The sequence below is a fragment of the Siniperca chuatsi genome, linkage group LG5, assembly GCF_020085105.1.
Source record: "Siniperca chuatsi isolate FFG_IHB_CAS linkage group LG5, ASM2008510v1, whole genome shotgun sequence".
Classification (NCBI taxonomy): Eukaryota; Metazoa; Chordata; class Actinopteri; order Centrarchiformes; family Sinipercidae; genus Siniperca; species Siniperca chuatsi.
This window is the reverse complement of record NC_058046.1, coordinates 15,213,013-15,240,086: the sequence shown is the minus strand read 5'-3', so window position 1 is coordinate 15,240,086 and position 27,074 is coordinate 15,213,013. Positions and strand designations below refer to the sequence as shown.

General features: G+C 40.9%; 1 protein-coding gene across 2 annotated transcripts in view; it reads right to left on the bottom strand.

Annotated features, from left to right (window-relative positions):
- Window positions 1-27,074, bottom strand: part of adgrv1 (adhesion G protein-coupled receptor V1) — a 114,823-nt gene that overhangs the window by 41,151 nt on the left and 46,598 nt on the right. For both annotated transcript variants that reach the window (XM_044198045.1, XM_044198044.1), the window contains exons 53-88: window positions 25,511-25,633; window positions 25,156-25,378; window positions 24,856-25,060; window positions 23,392-23,538; window positions 22,979-23,234; window positions 22,260-22,462; window positions 21,370-21,546; window positions 20,937-21,119; window positions 20,622-20,801; window positions 20,199-20,363; window positions 19,912-20,032; window positions 19,641-19,764; window positions 19,379-19,517; window positions 19,069-19,254; window positions 18,677-18,912; window positions 18,308-18,456; window positions 17,951-18,149; window positions 17,460-17,679; window positions 17,116-17,355; window positions 16,785-16,934; window positions 16,441-16,661; window positions 16,048-16,327; window positions 15,769-15,912; window positions 14,902-15,073; window positions 14,436-14,577; window positions 13,528-14,096; window positions 13,149-13,412; window positions 12,614-12,731; window positions 12,298-12,469; window positions 11,860-12,102; window positions 11,206-11,613; window positions 10,167-10,339; window positions 9,723-9,969; window positions 9,416-9,555; window positions 8,232-8,392; window positions 7,904-8,004 (exon numbers count right to left, since the gene is read on the bottom strand). In XM_044198045.1, coding sequence (XP_044053980.1) covers window positions 7,904-8,004; window positions 8,232-8,392; window positions 9,416-9,555; window positions 9,723-9,969; window positions 10,167-10,339; window positions 11,206-11,613; window positions 11,860-12,102; window positions 12,298-12,469; window positions 12,614-12,731; window positions 13,149-13,412; window positions 13,528-14,096; window positions 14,436-14,577; window positions 14,902-15,073; window positions 15,769-15,912; window positions 16,048-16,327; window positions 16,441-16,661; window positions 16,785-16,934; window positions 17,116-17,355; window positions 17,460-17,679; window positions 17,951-18,149; window positions 18,308-18,456; window positions 18,677-18,912; window positions 19,069-19,254; window positions 19,379-19,517; window positions 19,641-19,764; window positions 19,912-20,032; window positions 20,199-20,363; window positions 20,622-20,801; window positions 20,937-21,119; window positions 21,370-21,546; window positions 22,260-22,462; window positions 22,979-23,234; window positions 23,392-23,538; window positions 24,856-25,060; window positions 25,156-25,378; window positions 25,511-25,633 — 7,181 coding nt within the window. The remainder of the gene's footprint in view (window positions 1-7,903; window positions 8,005-8,231; window positions 8,393-9,415; window positions 9,556-9,722; window positions 9,970-10,166; window positions 10,340-11,205; window positions 11,614-11,859; window positions 12,103-12,297; window positions 12,470-12,613; window positions 12,732-13,148; window positions 13,413-13,527; window positions 14,097-14,435; window positions 14,578-14,901; window positions 15,074-15,768; window positions 15,913-16,047; window positions 16,328-16,440; window positions 16,662-16,784; window positions 16,935-17,115; window positions 17,356-17,459; window positions 17,680-17,950; window positions 18,150-18,307; window positions 18,457-18,676; window positions 18,913-19,068; window positions 19,255-19,378; window positions 19,518-19,640; window positions 19,765-19,911; window positions 20,033-20,198; window positions 20,364-20,621; window positions 20,802-20,936; window positions 21,120-21,369; window positions 21,547-22,259; window positions 22,463-22,978; window positions 23,235-23,391; window positions 23,539-24,855; window positions 25,061-25,155; window positions 25,379-25,510; window positions 25,634-27,074) is intronic.

Sequence of the window (27,074 nt, the reverse complement as noted above, 5' to 3'; positions counted from 1 at the left end):
CATATAATGAATACTGCAAATACTACACAGCTAAAGGGCATTATCTCCTTATTATCCATTACAATATTTAGCAAAGTGAGTTATTGACTGAACATAACTAGTTTATTATTGGTCAATAGTTTACCAAGGAAACCTGTACTGGACTGACAAGGATGGCTCACATTAGCAGAAAGTCGTATGCGTGTATGCGTGTTTCATCCTGATGGCAACCTCATGATGTAATCCAGATAAGACAAATATCTGACCACCTTGGTAGATAAATAACTAAACCGATTCATGAATAACTGCTGCCTTTATAAGTATTTGCGCAACAGTAAGTGGGTGAGGGCTACAAAGGATGGTTACATTTCTATTACAACACAGATTGTTGATGTTTGCACATACTGTATGAGAGTGCACACAGTGTGTCAGGAAAGTGCTTGATACATGATGACACAAATTAGTCGAACATTGCTTTATATCCTCATGAAAGTGAGTATGATCATAAGAAATATGAAAAGGCTATGACATTACCTGAGCTTTTAATTCTGTGTTGCAGATTTTATGGTTTGAGATGAATAACCATTGTGTGAAGTTGATTTTAGTGCAACATAATGCAACATGATCAAGCAGTAGGCTGTATACTACGGACAGGTGTAAGTCTAAGTTTAGTATCCCTTTCAATGCCCTTTACTTCATCTAGCCTACCAAGATGAAGATGATCAGGCTAAAATAGACTACAGAACACATGCCACATGAAATCTCAGTATTTTTTAGGTCAGATCACCTTCAGAAGCTAGTTTAGTTTGCTGACTATATCTGCCAAAAAACTGATTGCTTGGTGTTAAATAAGATGGTCTATTTACAGTAAACCAAGCACTGCAAGCACTACACATTTGAAACTGATCAACAGTTAGTTGGGTGACTGCTAAAAAACTCGATGAAATGTGCCAACAAAATGAAGGAAAGAAAACGCTGCAAGCTGTCATTGATGGAAAGAATGCAAGTTTCCAAACACTCCAACCTGGTCTGCAAATGTTTTGTTGAGAAATAAATGTGACACAGGCCTCAAGGACATACGCAATGTGTTCTTGTGAGAAACATTGAATGTAAACACAACTGTGTTTACAAGAAAACTCCACAGGGTACCTTTAAGGACTAGCAGTCATTCCATTGTTGGTGATGTTATTACACTGTGACGAAAATGGTCCTGGCAGACATCTCAAATGTTTGGTGAGTCTCTGAGAGCAAGTTGAGGGTCTGTAACCAGTTTAGGGAAACGCAACATGACAAAATATCATCATTGGTAAAACTGATGAGTCACACCGGATGTGACCAGCCACTTTCGCAGAGATAGAGTGAGAAGGAGCGGGAGAGACAGTCTTGGTGCAGCTTGTAATGTCACAGCTCCCAGCTAAGCCCAGCTGCAGCCAGAATGATAAAGGGGACAGAGAATAGAAACAGGGACATTACTCATCATTTTGTGAAATAATTAAGGTTGGGTGAGAGGAGAAGGAAAAGGACAGATGAAAGTAAAATAGGAAAATGAAGACATGAAAGAAAATTTACGAGCAAAAAAATTGCTATTAGTTTGTATAGTTTAGCCTAATTTTTCGGCATCAGGGAAAACAGACAAGGTCACAATGAACAGTGAGTGTTGTATGGAAGAAAGAGGCTGCTGATTTGAAAAGTCGGATCATATGAGGAGGAGAGGAGTCAGGGCAACACTAGGCACAAGGTGTTGGACAAGCCAGGAGAGCGTAATGTGAGTCTCCCAAGAGGCCGTCTTCACCTCTCCACTGTCCTGTCTACGCACACACACACACACACACACGTTTGTTTCACTATCCCCATCATTGACATAATGTTTTCCCTAGTCCCTTACCCTAACCTTAACCATCACCCTAACCCTTACCCTACCCCTAACCTTAACCTAACTGTAACCTGTACCCTAAAACCAAGTCTTAACCCTCAAAAAGCAGTCTCTACCCATGAGGACCTCAATTTTTGTCCCCACAGTGATACAGAGTCCCTATGGGTTAGTGTGCATTCAGGTTAAACTCCCTACCGGGATACACACACGCACACACAGTAACACAGGCTCTGACTGCTGATACTTTATACCCTTCTATCACTTGCCTGCCATTAGCTCATGCTGACAGACAGTAAAGAGCTTAGAATTGCATTAAAATCTTATCAAGGACATGCAGTATATTTTATCTTGCTGCATATTCTTTAACAACTGCAAGCAAAAATAACATCCTAAGACACACTGTAAAGAAAATTTTTGTTAAAGCATTAAGGGACCTTTCATGTGCAGTTTCTGAGAAAAATATACAGGAAGAATCTGAGAATGGATGGGAGAAGGAATAAGTAAACACTGTGTTTTCTTCTCATTCTTTCCCTTCTTTTGCTTTCTCATTTTGTTTCCAAACACTTGTGGGGATAAGCATAGAATACGATAAGATAGCCATATTCCCTGACGTCAACCAGAGAAGTATACACACATAGACACACAAAAACTCTCTCTGTTTATTGATTTAATGATTGATTGGTCATGATGGGAAAAGATAAACTTCCTTAGGAAAAGCAGAGTCACTCACTTCATTTACATGGACTTGTGTTGATCTTCTGTTCTGCAGACAAAGATGCGGTAAGGTCTTGGATTACGCAATTTATACATGCCTTTTCCTTTCCTGGAGTACTGAGGAACTGCATGCACGCTCGTCCAAAACCTAAAATCCCCCTCCCCCCCATGTACACATACACACTGACGACAAACAGGAACTTTTAGGAATCCGACAGCAATCAGACAGCTTCTTTATTCTGCTCAGAGACTGGAAGTGAGGGTGGTGGGTGGTGTATGGGGGGGGGGTAGAAATTAGTGTTTATGTGCGTATGTTTGTGGAGTGAGGTGCAGACTTCAGAATGCTGGATTCAGTCCAAGAGCTAACAGGAAATCCTTTATAATCAGAACTACGAGTCACCTAAACACTTCCCAGATTCTGGAACAAAGCACTGGGACCACTGGGGTAAACACTTCACTGAGTGTGTGGGAATGGCTGTCTGGGATGTGGAAGGCTATTTTATTACAATGGATGATAAATTAAGTTGTGTTTTGTTTGCAATAGAGTTGGAGATTAGATTTTCCTTTCCCACACCGGCACCTGGATACGTGTGTTCAAGCACCCACATATCTCCAAAATGCCATTCTGTATTTGACCAGGCTGAAGTATTATATTATATATTATATGAAATATGAGAGTTCTGTCAGTCATATGTTATTAAAAAACAACGACCTAACACCACTGCTCTGGGGAATATTTCAATACTAATATGTTTAGTGACTTTCAGAAGAAACATATCTTGTTGAAATAACAGGTCTAAATGGGGTTCCTGTAATTATCTCAAACTGTCAAAGTTGTAAATTTTACAGTTTGTTTAGTGACTACAGGTACCGCCATACAGTGCTACAGGAGAACTATAACTTCTTTGACACTTCTTCACCTTTCCCTGGAAAGACTGTCAGTAACCCATGTCATGTCCTGTTAGGAAATATTAAGGAAAACACCCTCTAATTTTTTCTGAAATAGTGGGAAAGGGATGAATCTAAATGGGATTATGAAGTGCCCTAGGAGCTGAAAGATGAGAAAAGGAGAGAAAAAGGGTGCAAATAAAAAGAGGAATTAAACCGTCAGCCACCTATTTGTCAAAAAATATCCATTAATTTTGTGACCTTGCTGTCTCTATTGTTATTGATTTATGTTTTGGTAAAATGAATGCAGACTAATGACGGCAGTGATCTGTCCCCTGGAGACACAGCAAAACGCATGAATACTGATATGAGAGTTTACAATGTGGTCTTATTGCATTTAGGACCACATATAACTGTAGTCCAAATCAAAAGTAGTGAAAAGATCAGATTCTGTGTTTTTGTTCCATTCACAATAAACCTCAGTTTAATTATCTTCACCCTGATGACGGTAAGCTAACAGAAAACATTTGGGGAGTAAAGCATTGTATATTGGAAAAGAAGTTGTGCAATGTGTTTGATTTTGATGGACTTACAATGTTCTTGAAATATAAGATAATTGTCACAGAACAGTAAAAAAAAATCTGTATTGGGAGGGACACAATTCTTAGAGAATATACAATTTTCTGTTTAAAAAATATTTCTTCAATGTGGCTTATGTGGATAACCCACTAAAACTGTATGTACATTTGCACATACATAAACTGTACTTACTGTACATACTCATCATACCAGACCTCTGATTGCCCAAGCAATAACTGGGCAATATTGCTGCTCATGTGATAAGCCCTGACATGATGATGAGCACAAAATCCCATGCACATTAAGATACATACACACAAACAACCAGGTGAGGCTCACTTACATAATACATATGCACCGGGTAAATTTCCACTCTACACAGACAATCTTCAGTTGTCTTGCTGAGGGGAGAACAAACTACTGGCCAGAGCCAGAGACTGCCACTGCATAACCTCTGATGTGACAAAGATGTGGTGCGTACACACACACACAAAACCACATTTGTTCACAGTGAGCGGACTCACGTTTTAGGTGGTGGATGGTACAAATCATTATTATCTCTCAGTAGGAGGTCCAACGTCTATATCATTGTCATCATTGTCACTGGCCGCTCTCTGTCACCCTGTGGGTGCCTTGATCCCAAAACCGGATCAGTTTGAACCTCCGACATCTTCAACAACCTGCTTCTGTATCTGAAATATTGTTGGACCTATCTAAAGCTATCTTACTAAAACTATGTAAGTCTACAGGATATATATCTAATACTATGCAGTCTCAGTTACAGTATCTTATTCATCATTTTCTAGTGTTAGACTTTTGGACACACAGTAGCTACAAGACACTGGCAATATACTGCTCTAGCTGTTTGAAGAAATTTGATGTATCCTTTCTACTTTAACTGAACTGTAAAAGGTCACACGTCACACTGACATCAATAGTTAGGGAACTACAACTACAGACTGACTTGCTGTGTGTTAGGTGGCCCTACCAACTTACATGGTACATACAATATATATATATATATAGTATATAGTACATAATTGATTGATTTTAATTTTTTGCCCACAGTTGCCTGGGAACAATGAAGATGAGATGGAACATTTCCCTCTCACTAGTGTGGCCTTTTCTCAGTGGTTCCCTGACAATAAAGCTATTGTTAATGTAACTTATTCTCTTATAATTTTTAGGACATGGAACTAAATGCATTTTATTTAAAACTGATGTCATATTAATCTGTTCTTTTCCTTTTTCTTTCCTGCAAGCTCACTAGTCCTCTCTTGCTTGTACTCTGTTGCCTTCCTTTCGTTAGCGGTTTAACAGCTAAATGTACTACCCTTGTCATTTACTAACTAGAAACTATAGAGGTGAAAAGGATGGCAGCCAGAATACTGAGACAGTCAGACAATTAAAAACAACATAAATTGAATCACAAGCCTCCACCTTCTCCATCTCCTGCACCTGCTCTCAATGCTCAGTCTCTCAGAAAGGGGTGGGATATTATTCTAGTTCTTTCTAGCTGACTGTAGCTGTTGCAGAGAAATAAATCAAACCGGGAGCTTTAATTGTCTCCCCACAGAGGGCAGCGTCAGTGACTAATTACAGCCTAGCCACCACAGATGGAGAGCCCTCTCTGTCAGAGGTGGTTGGAGCTGAACCTGACAGTTCAAATCAATGGTGAGGTACAAGCAGGGCTGAGACCACAAGTTCAGGAGACATTCCTGTCACTAATTACATCTCCTCTATCAAAGATGCATGATCTTTGGCCTTCTTAATACAGAAATGTAACACTAATCACTTCCTAATGCCGACATTTGACTATAAATATAAAGCTGGGATGCATTCCAAATTCAAAAAAACAAAAAATGCACAACTACCTATGACATGTCACTTGACTGACTATGTAGCGCTGTACAACAGTTACAGCCGCAGTTTTACCGCGATGTGGATTCAGGAAAATCCTTACAGATCTAGACTTTGAATGTCCTTCAGCAGATGATTTGGTTCTGTGATTAGACCGAATGAACCCTCATCTCTACAGTGATACTTTTAACAAGTGCTGTTTACATGTGAAATGAAGTGAAAATGAATATTCTGTGTCCCAAACCCAAGGGCAACATTAATTTTGTTTGCTTTCATTATTTATTTATGTGATATGATTTTTTTCCACAAAGAGGCTGAGTATTAAATGCATTTTACTTATACTTTAGCCTCTAAATTAATTTTCTCGGCTTAGCTTCAATTTCAAAGAATCTAGACAGACTCCAGTATATGAGTTTTGGTGTGACAGCATTACTTAGTTTAACTTGTGTACCATTGGGGAAAACAAAATGGAACTAGGAAAGCCTCCTTCATCAGAACTGCAGACAGAAACTGCCAGAAACTAAAACATTTGACCCATAACTTTCTATTTCCTAAATGTTATTGGACCCTCTTTGTGTAGTTTCTAAAATATAGCTCCTCCCTATTAAAACAATGGATGTGGGACAAATTTTGGATTTTGTGATTTCCAGAAGGACCAAACACAACATTGAATCACATCATCTTGTGCATGCATGTTTTAACAATGAAGGGTGAGTCAGTCAGTAAAGCACATTCAGTCTTCTTGATTGGCCTACTTGTTTGGCAAGTAAGAATACTGGATAGACAAGCAAAAAACTCAGCTCCCATGCATTTATATAAAAAGGAAGTTATGTTTATTCTGTTTCTAGTTAGCTTTTCAGATCTAAGATAAAGTGCATACTTAAGTGAAGACAATGACGTCAATTGGTCTATTTTGATTCAGCACATCCTGCACTGTGAGCCCATCATTACCTCCAAAATATTCCCAACAGTACCAGATGACCACTTAGAGGGTACATCTTAATACCAGAGTACACTTTCAGTTAGGCCTTCAGTTCAACAGTCTGGAATTCAACCAGGCCTTCATTGGCTGGCCTTGTCTAGAAGGCCACAGAAACACACCCATGTATTTTATAAACTATAGCACAATCTCAGACATGTGAGCATCTAAGGAAGAAGGCCTTAACATGCACGGAAACAGAACAGGACGGAATTTTCCATCCAAAACCCTTTTAGGTTCAGGGGCTCTGCCTGGGCCATAAACACGTTGAGCCCAAGGTGGTTAGCCCCCAATGACAGTCTGCATTAGTAAGGGCTCGTGTTTGTCAACCAAAGAGAGGGGACCAGTGGAAAATTACCAGTCCCGCACTCGCTCACGCACACACACATGCACACATACACACACATGCATGGTCGGGACCAGCTGAGAGACTAACCTGCAGCCACGTATCTATCTCGCTCATTGCTTATGTGACAGCTTGCGTTTTAAATGGGCGAGGGTGCGGGGGGCATGGTTGCGTTGTCAGGACGCGCCGGCCCGCAAACTACGCAACCAGTGACATTCGATGATGTGTGTTCACGCCTATGCACATTTCCAAGAAAGATAGTAAGAAGGGTTGGTAGCATACAGTTTATGTGTGTGTGAGTGTGTGTGCACTCTCAGTAAACATTTTAAATATTTTAATATGAAGGAGCAAATGTATGTGTGTTTGTACGTCATGAAAGTGAAGGTGTGTTGCACTACAAGCATTACAGCTGTGTTAATGTGTGTGAGCTACTGATCCATATTGCACAGAGAGATGAATGTCTCTATAACAATTTTCAAAAGGTTCCCAGTCCATCTACATTTAAGGCCATATAGAGAATCTATAGATACGAGCAGATGAAAATGCCAAAGAAATTTATGCAGATAGTGGGGGGGTATGAAGGTCTCAGCCTTCATAAACTGTGAATTGTGGGTGTTAGTGCTCATTGTGGCCTTTATAGTAAAGCACTATAGTACTACACATGATCTGAACAGAGCTGTGTTACCTGGGTTCCAAGGCAGCTCAACATCATGTGAGTGAGCAGTTTGGCAGCAAACATAGGGAAACGGGAGCACAGCACGTGGGACATAATGGCCAATGCAAAGCCTGAGGAGGGAGAAGTGGAAGACATGGAACCAATATTAATGATAAATTAACAAATGATTTATATAAATAAACAGTAGCAATTCATGACAATGTAGGGGGAATACGGATGATCAAACTCTGAGGAAGGAATGCACCAGAGAGAAAGCTGAAGTGGGCAAACAGAAAACACAAAGGAAAACAAGTGAAGACATATGAAAAAGAGAAGACAGACAGAGTGTGTTTTGTACCTGAGATGCAGATAAATCCTGAGGCATAGAAGGCTTTGTTGTAGGATGCAAGAGTGGCAAACTCTGCGTAGGCCGTGTAGATAGACAAGTGGGAGCAGGCACATTCCACATAGTTCCCACTCTCTTTCACAACCCTGCAGTATTGACCATCTGATGACCAGCTAGAGGAGAGAGGAGAGGAGATGATGCAGGAAAAGGTGAGGAAAGAAAAAGGACAGACACTATTGTTACAACAGAGTATAACAAAACACAGGTGAGACAAATAAGATGACAAGGCAATTAGCCTGATGTGTCATCATGTTTACGAGTATGTTCAATTTGCGCTCCGGTGTTTTGGCGTCTTTGAGTGTCACTGTTGTCACCTTTACCCTTCAAAGATGCTTTGTGACAAACCACAACAGTATAATCATGTTTGTGCTGGAAATCGGTTGCACAACTAACAGAGAGGAATTGAGGGAGCAGTTTTTGAAAAGCAAAAAATATCCTCTATAACGTTTTTTACTTTGACCTTCTATTCACAGCAAGAGAGTCATACTGCAACATTGACCTTTCCCCAATGACTTTGCTTCTCTCTCCACCTTTCACTCTCTCTCCATATCAGTTCTCTCATCCATTTTGTTTTCTGGAATATATTGTCCAAGTAGCTGTTCCGTCCAAACCAAACCTGCCAATTCTTAACTTGTAACAGCGTGTTCCAGCCAAGTCCCATTCCACACCCCAGGAATGTCCTCAACAAACTGACTCCGAGTGGGAGGATTCAGAGTGTAGCGGACCAAATGTGCAGATATTAAACAGAAAGATGTGACTTCCCCCATGGCCACAGAGGCCTTACTGAGAGGCTGAACTTGGACTTTTGCCCTTGACTTCGCAAACTGGTCTCACTCACCTGATAAGTGCAAGGTTGACAGACAGAGGTGAGCACGGGGTAAAAGCTACAGTACAGTATCAGAGAGAGGCTATAAACGACTTAGTTGGGATAAATAACAATTAATAAAATTAAGTAAAAAACGTTTCAGTAGGCATACACTAGAGTAAACAACCGAAGTCACTGATATCTCCACGTCACGCCGAAGCAATCATGGTCGTATTATCGAGAATAGAAACACTGAGTGTCAACTTTCTGTTTTTAGTTTATTAAGAATGGCTGAGCATGTATCTGAATAGGTGTGTCTGTGGTGGATTACCTTGCAGTGGTCTGGTTCCAGAGAAGGCACAGAGACCGGCCTGGTTTAACTTGCTGACCAGGGGTGTGGATACGATACACCACCTCTTTGCCATCTTCTAGGGGTCGTGACCCTCTGTCCTGGAGGCTAGCTGAGAATACCTAGATATAAGCAGAAAAAGAGATTAGAGGTCAGCTGTGGACTGAACTAAAAAATTAATGGCTAGTTTATGCTGGAGTTATACTGCCACCTACTGTTTAATCAAACAAACTTTCCAAACTGAAGAAAAATACAAAATTGGAGGCAAAAATGAAGTCTGGCTCACTACCTTCCCATTGAAAGCAGTCTTTGTATCATTGGACAGAAACCAGTGTTCAGTTCTAAACTCGGTCAGTTGAATCTGGCTGAGGTTGCCACAGTCAGCAATCGAGACTGCTGGTACTGCCAGGAGGGTATCTGGGAGCTGGAAGAAGTCTGCATTACGGCCCCTGAATTTGTGTCCATTGATCTGTGTGGGGTACCATTGGAAGGCAGAGATGGTCATATATGGACATGTTTCCAGGATGGTACCCCTTCTGGAGAAATCACACAAAGAAAAACATTTGTAATACCAAGCATGAAAACCTTGCTAATAAAAGGAAAATCCTTGGTGTTTTGATGTAACATGCATGGTAAGGTTGTGTTTATCTGTAAAATCCCACAACATGTTTAAAATATTAAAATTCTAAAGAGGGATATCTCCCTCCCACTCTTTTTCAGAAGGGACACTCACATCTCACATTGACTGCGCGCAAGGAGGGAGAATGCAAATCGCTCGGCCACCTCAGCAAGGTGGCTGAGGCCTCGGGTGTCAACTCTGCTGGGATTGGCTAAGGCACATAGTAGGTCGTAGGTCAAATTACGGCTACTTTCCTGTAAAGGAGCCCTCTCTGCCTCTGCAAGCACCTGTCTCAGAGGAAATAGAGATAAACAGAGAGAGAGAGAGAGAGAGACAGATGGATGGAGAATTTTTTTCTGTATTTGCAGTCAACAACAACAATGCATTGAGAAATAGTTTGCTCTACTATTGTTTGCAAGTTTATCCCTCTAATATAATGTATGTGTGATCTGCATTTGAGTGCTGTATTTATCTTTTCCACCCCTCCTGGCTCTGTCACTGTCACTTTCTTTGGTTTAGGCCTCAGTGTAATACAGCTTTTCTAGTAAATTAATGCCACTTTTCTACACTGTCTCCTTCTCTTCTCTTACTCCCTCTTTGTGCTCCCACGTATCCTCATGCTGTGTAACTCATTTCTACTGTGTCTGCTCTCTCTTCTGTCCCCCGCACACTATTTCATATTAGATTACACTGGTGTCTCCGCTTGTCTGAAGGCTGAGCAAGCGCAACATGTAGACTCTAACATCAAAGCAATGCAGTGATAGCAACGCTCATATAAAGTGACAACTGAGACCTTTTCAGATGACAGACTGCTCCTCAGATCTGTCAGAGCAGTGAAGTTGCAGTGATGTATGCCCTTTAGCGTAGATCTGTCTGACACAGACTACTACACTGACTCACAAGCTTCAAGTGGTGAAAATATTTTATCGTGCAGAAGCAAGTGTTTCGATCATTACTGACTCACTATACAATAATTTTTAAAAATCAAATACAAATCATTAATCTGCTATTTAAGGGCTGGAAAAGACAGATAAAATGGAACTGGATTGAAGTATCTGCTCCTCTAGCTTCAATAAGAATAAATAAAACTGGGCTTCAAATAAGGTTGAGGTATTAGTTTACAGGAAATGATTTTGTACTCAAACACTCTTACCTTCCCCAGAGCTTCGAGCACAGCGGCGATCTGCTCACGAGTGAGAGGTGTAGTGACCTTACTGATCAGTCCTTGCAGCACCTGGTTCAATATAGTTGGGTCAAGAGGCTGATGTAATTGTTCCAGTAAGACCCACACAGCTTCACTTGCTGCATTTGACACCAGAGTCACATTAGCCAGCCCAAACTGAGGGTGCACTCTGGCTCCCCCTGTAGCATTGTAGAGCTCCACCTGAAAGCGCTTCGGTGTGGGCAATGATGAGGCGAGGTCAGGTGTGAGGTAAATGTCCAGTGATGTGTTACGGTGGCCCACATCGAAGGTTAGCCTACCCTCCTGTTTAGGAAAGTCCATCCCTGCTTTAGCAGGCCGGATTATAGAGGGACCCACCGCCTCTTCTCTGGGGAGCTCCTATAGGACAAGCAGAAATGTTTTGTGTTGTGTTAGTCATGTTAACCAGCATTGTTTTGCAAAATAAACACATATACAAAATAAACACATATACTGTACTGTTTCAAGCATTTGCACAGTGCATGTTATTGTGTATTTGTGCATATTTTACTGTGCGTATGTGTGCCCAATTGTATTCATACATGCATGTGTGCCACATATAATGTATGCTTGTGCTTAATTATTACACATCTGTTTGTTACTTACCAGTGTGCGATATTGTACAGACATGACTGAAGCTGTGCTTGCTCGTCTGTAGACTTGGAGAGTGAGCCTTGTGGTCATCAGGGTGGCGATGGGCAGTCTATGGCCCACGGCAAAGTACACAATGCCTTGTGGATTGTCGCTCTCTGCCAAGGTGATGTTGGCAAAACGGGTGGTCTCATTAATGGTAGCCCCAGCACCCACCTGATAAATCTCCACCAAGAACCACGCCCGGTACTCTGGTTCCTACAGCAACACAGATAAGTGACTGTTATATTTTGTGCACCACAGTATTTCTTATGAACACACAGATATAGAAAATCCTTATTCTACTAAATTGTAATCTATCCTTATACTGTAGGACTGGGTGGATTTCAAGGTCAGCGAGATACCAACATGCCATAGCACTGCTTTCACCAGGGTCCTCTGCCTCTCTCTCACCTCATCATCCTGGACCTCCACAGTGAGAACACAGATTATCTCTCCTCTCCTACACAGCGCAGTTCCTGTGGTCTGCACCAGCTGTCTGGTTAGGTCAACTCCATTGTGTACAAGAGTTAGAGTTGCCTTGCTGAAGGTAACTCTCCAAAAGACCTGCAAATCTTCAAAGGCTCTAAACAGAGGGAGAAAGAGCAGACTAAATAACTGCAAACAATAAAACATCTTGGTGGCAGTTGAATATGGAAACAATTCCAGGAGATAATTTGTTATTAAGCCCATTAGTTAGTTTCAGCTTTTAAAATCAAGTGTTTATTACCTGTTTTCCTGTCTCTGCAAATAGAGAAGAGCAGTTCTGTTCACTGAATCCTCATCTAGAATTTGGCCCATCAGAGAATTAAGACTAAACCCCACAACACCATTATGGAAGTCGCTCCCTGGTATGGATAGAGGGATAAAACAAACAGAAAAAAACAGAGTCAGAGAGTGCAAATTAATTTCCTCATAACCTCATAATCTTATGATAATTTATTTTGCAATCAATCATACATGCAGAATAATCCAATAATCCACCCGCAGCTATGATTATGTGAGAAGTGAGGCCCAAAATAGCAGCTGGAGACTAATGTAGCAGCGACCTAATGCAAATCAAATGGCATAAGTGAAACCGGAGAAGAACATTTGATCACTCATTGAGATGACAAACACATGCCTGCCTGATAAAACCCAAAAGACACACGTCTTTGGGTTTTATCAGGCAATAAATAACAATAAATCAACAATAAATAAATACTTATTTTTTTATCTTCAGTCTATAGTTAACTCAAACAAAGATCTTTTTTTCATTATTTTACCAAGGATAGTGATCTTGGCAAAAGCTCCAAAGCCCTGGTATGAACTGTCAGTGATTTGCGCTCCTCCTTCTGGATCACTGAGGTAAATGAAGAATACTTCCTGTCCCTCGGGCTCTGAGTCATCCAGAATGAGGAGGATAACCTCTGTCTCATTCTGACCAGCCTGAAGGGACACTATAGTGGACTCCAGGCGAAAGTCCTGTTCCTCCTTTGCGAGGGTCCCAACAGGTTCCAGAGTGAAGGGAAGAGGTGTCATACTTCCATCTGGACAAAAGCGCAGAGCAACACAACTTAAAGCAAAACCATAAACATCACAGTAAATTACAATATAATATACTGCAATGGAGCAATAAAGCTTTGCAACAAAACAAACACACACCTCCATATGCTTGGACCCGAACCCTCACAGCCCCAGCCACACTGTTGGACCTGCGCACCCTCAGAACCACCCTTTGCTCCTGCTGGGTCTCCTCATTCCTGTCCTCAGGTATCTGGACTAGTCCAGGTCCAATACTCAGCACTCCTCCGGTCACATCACTAGCCAGGATGGTGACAGTGGCCACACTGTGCCGAGGGTTGAGGCGAGGAGAGATATCTGCCCAAGCTAAGTCTGAAGTTAGGACTTTAACATCTGTGAGGTTGACGTGAAAATACTCATCGGCCTCTGAAAGGGAGTCATCAAGTATTGAAAGGCGGAAGGAAGTGTTGGTTTGGTGAGGTGAGTCAAAGACCAAACGGCCGTCTGGCACTGCAGTAAAGTCCTCTCCTGCAATTGCGCTGCCTGCTACTGTTGTATAGGACAGGCGGGAGCTGTTGCTACGAGAACCATAGAGTCTCTGAACATAAAATGTTATAGTCTGGATGTCCTCTGCAATGACCAACTGGCGGGAATTGGGGGCAAATTGGTAGATTCCCAATGGCTCCACTTCTGCCACAGTAAATCCTGACCTGTGCAGGGACACAGACATCAGAGTGAGGCTACATTTGACATAGAGAAATATGTCAATTGTATTCATGATTTAAATGGTAAAATTAGGAAATTGTCTCCTAGTATGCTGGCATAATTAGCAAAGGAAATCATTGAAGGAGTAGTACATACTAAAAATGAGAAGATGATGGGAGTTGTTTTCTCATGAATACAGATGATCTGTAGAAAAAAATGTCACCTAAACCTACTGTTTTGTCTTTATGCTCCCCCTCTCTAACTAATTACTGTAATATGTAGCAGGTTTCCAAGTTAACATGTATTTACTCTACCACAACTTCAGACCACTGTGAAACCATTACCTGAGCTTGACAGTACTGGCTGCAGAAATGCTGGAGGTGGCAGCAGTGAGGTGTATAGCATAGGAAGCCGTATCAGATGCATCAGCAACAGCTGTCAGCGATATGGCTTTAGTCCTCTCTCCATGGGCCAGGGACAGAGAACCTGAATATGAAGAAAGGGGCACATTACCAACAGTTAAGAATGCAGGCTATCATTAGTTGCAGTCTGGTATCAAACACGGTGGTGTTTGGTATCAGCCTGAACACCAGACTGCAAGTGTTTGGTCTACAGAAAGAAATAAGTATATTCTTTGAAGACAGTTCATCCTATCAGAGATGAAATCTCAGATTGCTTCACTGCCGTCCAGATATAACTAAATGGTATTCATGATTTGAAATAAATAATGCAAGTGGTTTGAGAAAATGTGTGAGTCTGCACTGCTATCATTCAGTTTTTCAGAGACCATTCCCTCTCTGGGTGTTTTACCTGAGCTTGGGGTGATTGCTCCCAGTCTGAGCCCAGGCGGAGCCTTTCCTGAAGGATACCCAGCTTTCCACTGCACCCTGATGTCCCCAAACAGCCCTGTTCGTGTCACTTTTGCTTCACATGTCCCTGTTTCTATATTTGAAACCTGCAGAGCCATGGAGGCAAAGCCAACCTGCACAACATATATGAGAGAAGACAGTTAATAATGCTGTTATCTTGTTGCTTCCTTTACCATTAAAAAAACTAAATAAATGCATTGCATATAATGCATATAATTCTGTTGAACTTTATAGCACTGAGCTAGAATATTCTTTACTCACTAAGAAAGTGATTTGTTATGAAGTGTCTTTTTGTAGTGCGTACATACACAAGGTCTATCATGTAAATTACGGTGTTAGCTGTTTCAGTGCCTGCCAAATGCATAAGCCCTAGTGTGTTACTCAGTTATAAAGGTTTTATGTACAATTCAAATTATATTAAAGTCTGTGAAGAGAGATATGATGCAGAACGCTTGTCCTCTGGTGGCTGAGAAATAAGTGAATAAACTGATGTGTAATTTTCTGTTAGTACCTGTGTAAATTACTCTACCTTGACTAAAAGAAAACAGATGCATCATATTCATGAATTTATATCCATGTTGTTCACGTAATATTATTGGAATTCTTCCTAAACAAAAAACTGTGACACAGTGAGACCAGAAGAAACAAACACCCTAATGAAATGTCCTTGAGCAAGGCACTGAGGCCCGCCAATGATAGGAGCACTGATCGGTAGCAAGTCTTGCATCCTGAGTGCCCTGCAGAGGCGTTTCTCCCTCACAGATAAATCATTTATCAACAAACAAAAAAACCCACAACCACAACTCGCCTTTGAGCTGGCAGCTTCTTCGGGCACAATCACTGTAGCAATGCTGGCCTCACGAAGGAGGCGAGGCGGAGAGCCAAGGATAGGACTGACTAGTCTCACATCAGTCAGCTCTGCTGTGAAGCTCTCGCCCACTGACAAAAACACCTACAGATAGAAAAGCATGAAAACAAAAGTGTTATAAGGCTGCTTAAAAACAACATAAACTTTCTCATCAGTCACAGAATTTTTAAGTCTTAATTTGCTGAAGGCATGTCTCTGCACAAGCATGCTCATCCGTACCTGGCTGCTGATGGGCACAGTGATAGTACTGAAGGTCTGTCCCTCTCTCAACAACAGCCTTCCTTCAGCTTGTCCTCCCAGTATCTCTTTGATATCCATCACTTCATCTATCCCCCCACTGATCCTGTAGCCCACACTAGTGTTGCCAAACAGCCCGGCAAGCCGTGTCACATTCATAACCAGAGCTCTGGTGACCTCAGACCCTGACCCCACTACCACTAAAGACTGTTGCTCAGGGTTGAGGGAAAAGACACCGTGGGGTTCATCGTTAGCACGCACCCTAAGGGCGAGAAAGCAAGATTAATTTTAAGTTATTTCAATCTTAGACTTTTTACCTGGAAGTCAATATATGTTATGTGTGTATATGTGTTTAACAGAACCATTATGACAAACCTGATGCTCGTTCTGATGAGGTTTGGGTTGGCATCCAGAGTAGCACCACCCTCCACAGCTGTGAGCTGGACAGTGTAGAGCTCCTCCAGCTCTGGCACTGTATCTGGCATCAGGCTGAGTACAATTTCCGCCTCCCTTTGGCCTTCCAGGATCATCACTGAGCCAGCTAATTCTAGGAAGTCACTTGTTATATCTGAGACACTCTGTATCTGCCAATGCACCTGAGGTGTAAGAGAAAGTATGGTTGTGTTTACACTTTAACAGTGGCCACAAAGAATGTATTAATTTCAGCTAGTTTAAGCACAGACACTGGATATGATAAATGTATATTGATGGAATCTTACCGTGATGTTACCCATGACACCCTCTCTGCGTGTAATCAACAGGGAAATGTTGAATGGGCCCTCTGCTTCTGTGGATTCATTGTAGACACGCTCTCGAAGAGCATCCTCAGTAAACTGGACTATACCATTTGGGTCACCAAACTTCTCTATCTGGGAGTCAAAAACACATTACGAGAGAGTAGGGGTGAGCAGGCTGCTGAGGATTGCATCCCATTAGATTTCCTTCAGTAAAAAGTGCTTCGGAAATCAGAATTGCAATAATCCTTGTTCAACAATCTTAGCTGATTCATGATGGTGAAATCAACCTTGCAGGCATGATAAAACGAAGTACCTTCAGTGTTATGGAACCAGCCTGACGATCAACATCCACCTCTCCAGAAGGAATGCTGAGCTCTATAACAAATGTCTCTTCCACCTCCACTTCCCCATGGGGGAGAATCCGCAGCTCTATGGTGCGTGTACCTTCCTCTCCATCCTTGAAGAAGAAAGACCCGTTCACAGGCTCTCTGATGTCTGTATTGAATGGAGGAAGGACCTCTCTGCTGTTAGGGCCACGGATGATCCAAGTAACCTGTAAAAAGGTAAAACCAGTTTGAATTAGTTGATGTCCATGAAGAAAGAACTGAAGATAAAAATGTGATTTTCTTTTCTGGCAGAAGATATTGTTCCTCATACCGTTGCATTGCCCACAAGGCCTCCTGCTCGTTCCAAAACAAGATTGAGTTTGAGAGTGGAGTTAGGGTTGACCACAGTGATTAGGCTCTCATTGAGGAAACGGACCACCCCACTTGGAGAGTCACTCTTGGCAATGGTTACCCTGGCAACATGTTGCGAGCCTAGAACTGCTCCCCCTGTAGCTCCAACCAGCACGATCTCAAATATCTCTGCATATTCACTGAGGGAGATAATGTCAGTGTTAAGCTGGAATAAAATAACATCTTCACTTATTATAGTCTTAAATTCATGTTTTTTTTAAAAGTCTGAGCTATTGTTTTGTCTGCTGAATTCCTATCTTCTATACAGTTTAACTCAGTGCTTAATGTCTTCCCAAGTTAAGATACATTGATGTAGCTAGCACAGAAAGTCTGTGTGTGTGCTAAATATACAGTACATTTTTGGGGTTAAGCTAGATATTTATTTTAATTATTTTTAATTTCTCCTCTCACCTATGCGGGTCATCTATAATAGTGACATTGATGTAGCTGGAATTCTGGCCGTGGACAAATGTCACTGAGCCATTATTAAGGATGTAGTCGAGGTCAGGGGTTGCACTCAGGCCTCTGGAAATGAACTGAGCTGAGACCGGTCCATATGAGCCCACTCTCCTCACCACTGGGATCAACACAGTGCCAACACCCTCTTCAACTGACAGAAAGAAAGCCAAAAGAAAACAGGAATTTTACATATAGCAAATAACATTTTAATATCTCCTCTGTATCAAATGGTGTCACGGCAAATTGTGTCTGACAGTTGAGTTCTAAATGTGTCTTTGCCTCGCTTTAAACAGCCTCAAATTGCCTTACCTGTAATGTTGACATAGTCCTGCCTGAACTCCAGAATACCCTCAGCATTGTCATTCTTTAGTATGACCACAGCAAGAGAAGAGATGTTGCCTATAGCTGGAGGCTGGTCCAGCTGGAGACCCGACTCCCTCACGGTGTAGTCCACAGCACTGACCACCAGAGGGAGACACAGAATGAAGAGTCACTGACAAGAAATCTTTGATATCACATCAACACAGTATTTTGACTAAATTAATGCTCTGCAATGCCTATATTATGAATGATTGCAACATCCTTTATGAACAATAACACTCACCACCTGTTGAAGCTATCATAACTATTCGAACCAACAAAGTTATTAATCTACTCCACCTTACCAAGTTACTTTACCTGACATTGATTAGCTCCACTTCAGTGATGTTGAGAAAGAACATCTCAGGCCCCTCTGGAAGACTGTCATCCTGGATATGCAGTGTGACTTGCTTAGAGGTTTGGCCTGGGGTGAAGAGTAGTCGTCCTGAAGCTGGAGTGAAGTCCACTCCACTGAGCGCTGTGTTGCCTGAGGTCTGATAGGTCACCCACACACTGCCCAGACTGCCTAAGGAGCGATTAACTGTCACATTCACCTGCGGTAAAGACAGAAAATCATATAGCTGTGATTAGGTTTGTAACTACACTATATCTGATGACTCTGTATACACAACCTCATTTGTTAATGAGCCTTCTCCACCATGTAGCAGATCTATATACTGTATGTATCAGTCTCATTTTGTTGACCTCACCATTCCCTCCTCTTCGGTCACCCTGATCTGCTGGTGGATGAAGGAGAACAGGCCATAGGGATTGTCGCTGGCTGCCATAATAATCTTGGCATGCTTGGCTATGGGACTGATTTCCAGTCCAGAGGTGGTGGAGGTCAGTGTAAGCTGGTACTCACGGCGCTCTTCAGGGAGTTTATCATCCAGGGCCTGGCGTCATGATAGACATGATATGAATATTTTTATGGTAAGCACACAGAAATTATTATGATGCATTTTGGTCTGCTGTGTATTCTGCAGTGCATTGCACTCTACAATCTATATCATTCAGTACCTTCAGAATGATGGTGGCAACAGACTGTCTGTCTCTCATAATCACAGTTCCAGAGATCGCTTCAAACTCAGAAACCACAGCTGGAGTGATATTCCAGTACACCTGGACCTCTCCAAACACACCTGGCCCTCGAACAAGGCTGGGCACACAAATACACACAAGGATTTTCACTTCACATTCTTGATTAATAAACAGAGGTAATGAAATACAAAGCTCTTATTTGTCTTCCCAGGTTAGTGATAGATATTGATGTTTATCTCACCTGACCATGGCACTACCATTGTAATCTTCCTGAGGTTCTCCAATAAGGATGATCCTGGAGGACTCTGCTATTCCAATAATCCCCAGGGCAGCCTTGTCTGCCCTGATAGTGATGGTGGCCATGCCTGGAGGAGTACATGACAGACCAAGGTATTGAAGAAGGATGATGAAGATGGATATGATTATTGCATCCATGAAAGACAATCCTGAAAATACTGTACATTTCTTCAATCAACTGATGCACTGGCGGTGTCACGTTTTTTCATACTGACCATTTAAGGGGTCGATGACAGCACCACTCTCGGCAGGAAACAGCCGGACAGTGAAATGCTCATCTCCTTCCAGTACAGTGTCAGCGAGGGCTCTAATCACAAATGTCTTCATAGACTCAGTCTAGAGAGTATGAAAAATATGGCAGACTTCATGAAGAAACTTAAAGATAAAAGATGGAGTGAGTATTGCTTGATATAATTATTACAGGCTGACTAAATCATTCAATAAAAAATAATAACGTAACAATATGTGGTGGGACAGTGACACCACCCCTGTCATACTGTACCTCAGTGAAGACAAGAGTTCCATTGAAAGGTGAGAGGTCATCGTTAGCCTGGTTTTCCAGCTGCCACCCCAGGGTCACTGCCCCCTTGCCTCCCGCACTACGCAGCACTGCTAGTGTTGCCACAGCAGCAGGATCATCCACAAACACTGGTTCACTGACAGTAACCTAAGAGGGGATTGAGTAAGATGATTATTTGTGATATTGAAAAAGTTATATTACTGAATCCTACTCTGTAGAATAGGTAGTTACAGATAAGTTGAGAATCTTGTGATATTAAAAAGATTTCAGATGGCTTTTATTTTTGTTTTTGTTTTTTACAGTGGATGAATGGGGAGGTATCAAAGTATGGTAAGTTTGTTTACTGGTGGACCCCAAATCTGTTGATGGAAAAAGTGTCCTTAAGTATAAGTAATTTAGACTCACCTCCAGTTCCTGAAATCCAAATCGTCCGAGAGGTGAGTCGTTGGGTGGAATCATGATAGTTACAGAGGACACTTCTCCCAGTCGAGCACCACCGATCACGCGCAGTAAATTCACTCTGAAGGTCTCCGAAGTCTCCACCCGTTCGTCATCCAAGATGGTGATGGCAATCGTGGCTTCTCTCTAAAAATAAGGATGAGTAAACACAAGCTAACACCCTGGAAGCTGTATGCAATAACCTGTGGACAGCCTCACATCATGGCTTGATGTGACATTAAAGACATGTTCATTTCAAATAAGGACAATGTATCCATTTACCTGCCCATCTTGAAAGGTGATGTTTCCAGACATGGGGCTGAAATCATTAAGATCAGCAGTGATTGGCTGAGCCTCCCAGTAGATGACCAGTCTTCCAGTAGTACCAGCAAGTCGCACCACTGACAGATGGAGGATGTTGTCTGGTGGTGGTATCTCATATGCCAGCACGCTTCCAGTGATATCCTGGACAACATATTTAGAAATAATGTTTAATAAGGGTTGAATATTATTAGTAATTAAATATCTATTAGTTAGTCTTTTAAATGTGTCACTATTGCATCAGTTGAGAAGTTGTTTCTGATTAAGCTCTCTAGGTACCAAACCAGAGGTTTGCAAACTGCGTCATAGATATAAATTCTTATATCACCATTAAGATTGCATCAGTATCATGTTCATGTCCAAGTCATACTCGCAGAGATGACCCTGTGCTCACCTCAGAAACACTGAACTGCAGAATCCCTCGAGGGTCATCATTCTCCTGGATGGTGACCTCTGCTACTTCCATACCAGGCCTCTTCACACTGGCCTGCCCTGCTCCCACTGACCCGCTAACTAATGCCACACTGGTGATATTTACCAGGAAACTCTCTGCCAGCTCTGGGATGTCATCCTTAGAAAACACACATGTACATATACACTAAATAATGGAAAAACATATGTGTATGAACAGATGCTCTCTCTCTATATCTTACAGACATATTCATACTTTCATTCATAAGCTTTGTCACTAACTGTATTTCTGTCATTACAACTGCTGTTAAATGTGCAAACAGCAGTAACCTTGAATTCAGCAAGATTTATAGAATAACAAAACATATTCACAAGTCCCATTACTGGGAGGTTAAAATGTTCACCACAGTTAATGGTTATTTCTGGATGAATGGAACAGGAGGAGACAAGGAGGGAAAGTGTTGGATTTATCCCTCTAGTGATGGCCTACACCTGGGATTTAAAAGCTATTCTTTGGACAGTCACAGGGCTGGTTACAGTATGTATGTTTTATCCTGAAGGCAAGAGACAGGTGTCCATCTGCATAACCAGTCAGAATAGGTTGCAAGTGTGGGCGGAGTAAGATGAATGATGGGACTTAAATTGTGGCTGAGATTGTGCAAGAAAATCTATTCTGCATTATCTCACATGGGAGATTGATACTACTTGATACTTTTCTTTATACTTGCTTTATTGGTTTTACATGTTTAGTGGACAAATTAACTCTTAGTTGGTAGAAGCAAAACATTAGTCCTATTCCTAATGTATTCTATATATATTCTATACTCAAGTAGATTTAATAATAGTCTCTATTACTCAACACTCTCTTCTTACCGGTAGGATTGTGACAGTGACAAGGGCCACAGTAGCACCATTTATCATGATGATGGTGTTGTTTTTGGGGGTGTAGTCCTGTCCTGCAGTAGCCTGGTTGGATGGGGGCTGGTACAGGGCTGGCCTGGTCTGGTAATGGATTTCCACCTCACCTGAGGAGCCCTGCTCCCTCACTATAGAGAGTGTCACATTGACTGGAACCCCTGTGGGTTGGGAGAAAAGGGAGGTTACATAAGCCAATCTTAAAACACAGCACAAAAATAATATTTCCAAGACCTGTCATGTCATGGAAAATGGCTATAACAACCTGAATCAGTAAAAATCCCATACGGTTAAGTTAAATAATATTTGAAGGCCAGTATTTAGGTATGTTACTCTACTACTTGGACTTCTGACATTTTGGGCTGGCCTCCAATACACAGATCACTGCAGATCTCCTTTACAGTAAATCTCAAAGTGCAATTACTATAATAACTCCTTAAGAAACCTCATCCAAAAAAACATCCATGATTGGTATTCAGCAACCAGCTAAACAGCAGCAAACTGCAGCAACAGTTTCTGGAACAAAGGGAAAGCAAAATTGATGGATATATTTGAATAGGTTGGCAATAATGTAAACTAAGAGTAAATGAGACTCCTCTGCACCGTGATCCAGTAAAAACACACATTTACTGAGAAATCATCACTCGTTTATTCATTTCTTGAACAGAAATTCTTACTCTGTGGTTCTTGTGTTTGTGTAAACTGGGAGTCCAGATGCCATCCAATCACCCCATAGGGAGAACCATTTGGTAGGATGGTGAGTATAGCTTGTGCCCGCTGCTTGTCAATGACTGCAGCCTGTCGTAGGTCCCGCAGCCCCACAGTGGTGACATCCATGAGGGTGATAGTGACACTTTCTCTCAGCTCTGGGACACCATCTGCTATCACAGTCAGGGAGATGATGGCCACCGACTGGCCCTCTGAAAACGTTACCTACGATATAAAACAATTTCAACTTGATCCCACAAATTTGTGATGGTACATTATAATTTTGCCATTGTTTATTTTGGTAAGCATTTCATTTTCAAACATGTTATCAGTACATATAGGAATGTGTCTTAAGTATGATATGAGGGCAAGGTTTACTCACCACTCCTGAAGTGGGGTAAATGTCTGCCAGACTGCCATTGGCAGCCCAGTGAACAGTCAGTCTGCCAAAAGTCCCTCTTTTCCTCTCCACGCTGAGAGAAATTTGAGTATTTTGCTCCAGCTCCTCTACCTCCACAGACAGAGAATTCTGCAGAGAAGCAATGACAATATATTTATATATTACAATAGCTTGTGGTAATGCTTAAAAATACCCTTGAAAATATTCTGATGTGATCTAAGTAACTTACGGTTTAACACAATGGCTATAACATGATGACTGCTTAACATGATGGTCAAATGCTGTCTAATATGAAGGGATGCGTTTGAATTGTCTTTTTTGCTTAGGAAGGTTCCTAACTGAGTGAAATGACCTGGAAGTATCTAAGTGGCAGCCATGAGAAGAGCTGATTGAATTCTCTAAATGCTAAGGAAAGGTGCTTCAATGCTTCCTTTCATATCTCCTTTAGCATAGGGTACACTGGACCATCCTTTACGAAAGGAAAGGAGATAATGCCGCCCCACAATTCCTTGCAGCAGCAACATTTAAAGTGACGCACCATTTGGCCGTTCACAAAAACAAACGATCAACATGTCCATCTTCAGAACATTGTAGTTTCACCACGGCATTTCCCAATTTATTGACATAGACATTAAATGCACCTTTTGTGGTGCTGAGCCAGAAACAGTTATGCCTTTATTTTGTCACTGCCCCTCCTCATCTGTGTTTTGGAGGGACATAGAGAAGTTTGTTTATAACAAGACTGTAACAATTATGCCTTAAGACATTATAACTAAATTCGAATGTAATAATAAACCTTTGTGTTACATGAGAAATCTTATACTTGTAGTTGGTAAATTTCACATACATAAGGCAAGATTCTCCAAGTCCTTCCCAATTTTTCTGGCTGAATTCAATTTGTACATAGATACATTAACCTTATGAAAAACAAAAAACCTGAACACACACTGTTATATTTTAAAGACTTTTAAGACTTTTTTTTAAAGATTTTTTGTGGCCCCTTTTCGATGTTATTGTTTATTTATTATGTTTAGACACTTTATTTTTTATATGTAATTTAATTTGTTTACTTTTTTATTTCCTAATTATTTATCTCACATTGGAATTTTGAATTGTTCAAGAATGTCCATTCCATATCTACCATCTGAATGTCTGGATGTTTATAATGTTATAATAAAGTGTAATGTACTAATAAAGAGAGCGGGGAAAAAAAGTTTCACCATGGCAGACCCCCATCAATAACATCCGCCATCGCATAATTACGTAGCCTAGTGTAAGTGCAGTCGGATTCTCTTAGTTGTCTTTTCCTACGTACTTATGACTTCTCCCTCACATCTTTCCTTGACCTCGTGACGTTTTCCGTCAAGGTCAAGTAAAAGTGTTTAGCAAAAGACATAGGATGTAATTTTTTGACTATTCGACCACAGCCCATATTTGTCTGCTTACCTGAGCAAAGCCGATGACTCCATGGGCATCATCGTTGGTTGGGACAATGACAGTCACCTGACCACCAAATCCAATCTCAGCCCCACCCTTTGGATTCTTTAGGCTGACCTGGAAGAACTCCTGCTCCTCAGGGATGTCATCATCTATGATGTTGACTGCTATTTCTAGCTCGCTCTCACCTGGTGCAAAGTGCAACTCCCCAAAACTGAATGTGAGGAAATAAAGAAAACACATTATTTAATTTTCATTGTGTCTTATATCTAGATTTGCTTTTCTGACTTATAAAAACAATTTGGGTACCTGGGTATGAAATCAGACTGATTGGAGACAGAAGTGAATTCATAAACAGTGGAGCTATTCTCCTCAGTAGAAGCCAAGAGGGTCTTGGTGGTGTTGAGGGATGGGACCATGAAAGAGAGGAAGCTAATGGCTGGTGGGGCCCTCAGGATCATGGCGAGCAGGTTAACATCAGACCTCCAGGTGTAGAGTGAGGAGCTATTTCTTCCAGCTAGCAGGACATAAGCTATGAGGAAGAAAAAGATTTAATCAAGATGTCAGGTCAATTGATTTTAATAGTACAACCAACAAACACAACTGGATAAAAATGACAAAAGCTATCTTTACAAACAAAGCAGTTTATGGCATTTGTGCTTACTGGTCCCAGAAGGAGCAGTGAAGGGGTGAATAGAAGTGAGGCCTGGGTGAGGAATGGACTGATAAAGCTGTGGTGAAGGCTGCCCTGTACTCCAATTTAACACCTCACAGGATGGAGAGAGCCCTGGAGAAAGATACAGGAATGCACAGAGACACACACAGATTAAGGTTCTTTCACGCTAGAATAGTATGTTTATGTAAAGTAAGGACTGGTCTGACTGACACACCCAAGACGGACAAATTACAACCTATAAATCCCTCTGTGGCTCTGCTCTGCTCCACACTGAGGCCTTTCCCGTAAACCCACAACAGGTCTGAACCAAGAAAACTCACCACTTTTGCAGACTCAGAGGGATTATGTCTCATTAAAATATACAGAACGTAGTATAAATATATGATCTGGCCTACATTGTGAATTTTGTCATTTTAGTTTGTGTGTGCATTTTAAAGTATCACTGATTTGTTTGTACTACCCTAACCAACATCTAACTGCTGCAAAATCCACTTGAAAGTACACTAAGAGTACAACCACAGAAAATAGCATCCCATTATTGCAAAAACACAACCATCCTCTTAGCCAGTGGTAGAAGAAGTACTCCTTTCACTTAAATAAAAGTAGCATTACCACAGTGTAGAAATACTCTGTTACAAGTAAAAGTAAAAAAGTATTGGCATCAAAATATACCAAAAATACAAGTACTCATTATGAAGAATGGAACATTTCAGAATAATGTATATTATATTATTCAATTATCATTATTGATACATTAATGTGTTCATCACTAATGTTGCTGATGGTAAAGGTGGAGCTAATTTTAATTACCTTATATGCTGCTTAGTAGCTTGTGAATTTCCCCCCTTGGATCAATAAAGTCTTATCTTAACCTATGATAATACATCATCATCATCATTTACTTGTTGATTGTATTTTGTATTATCAATCTGAATTTGTAAAGCAACTAGTAACTAAAGTGACTAAAGTTGTTAAATAAATGTAGTGGGATAAAAAGTACAATATTTGCCTCTGAGTTAATGTTATTAACTCAATTCAATTTCAATTGAATTTGATTTCATTTATTAGATTAATTTTATTTATTTATTTAAATTCACACATTTGATTTGAGTTCATCTGATTCAATTTATTTGAGTAAATGTAACTTAACTGATTTATTTTAACTCAATGTATTTGATAATTTATTTGCTGATTACATTTTGTGTTATCAATCTGAATTTACAAAGTAACTGGTAACTTAAGTTATAAAATACATGTAGTGGAGTAAAAACTACAATATTTGCCTCTGAATTGTAATGAAGTAAAAGTATAAATTTTAAACAGAAAATGGAAATACTCAAGTAAAGTACAAGTACTTTAAAATTGTACTTCAGTACAGTACTTGAGTAAATGTACTTAGTTACTTTCCACCACTGCTTTTAACATAATGTAGACTAAGTGCACTTGACTCTCATTCTAGGCCATTTTTGAATATGTAATCTCTGCACCACAGCCTTTGGAAAAGTCAGGGTCATACATATTTAATTTACTAATTTTGCTTGACACATCAGTT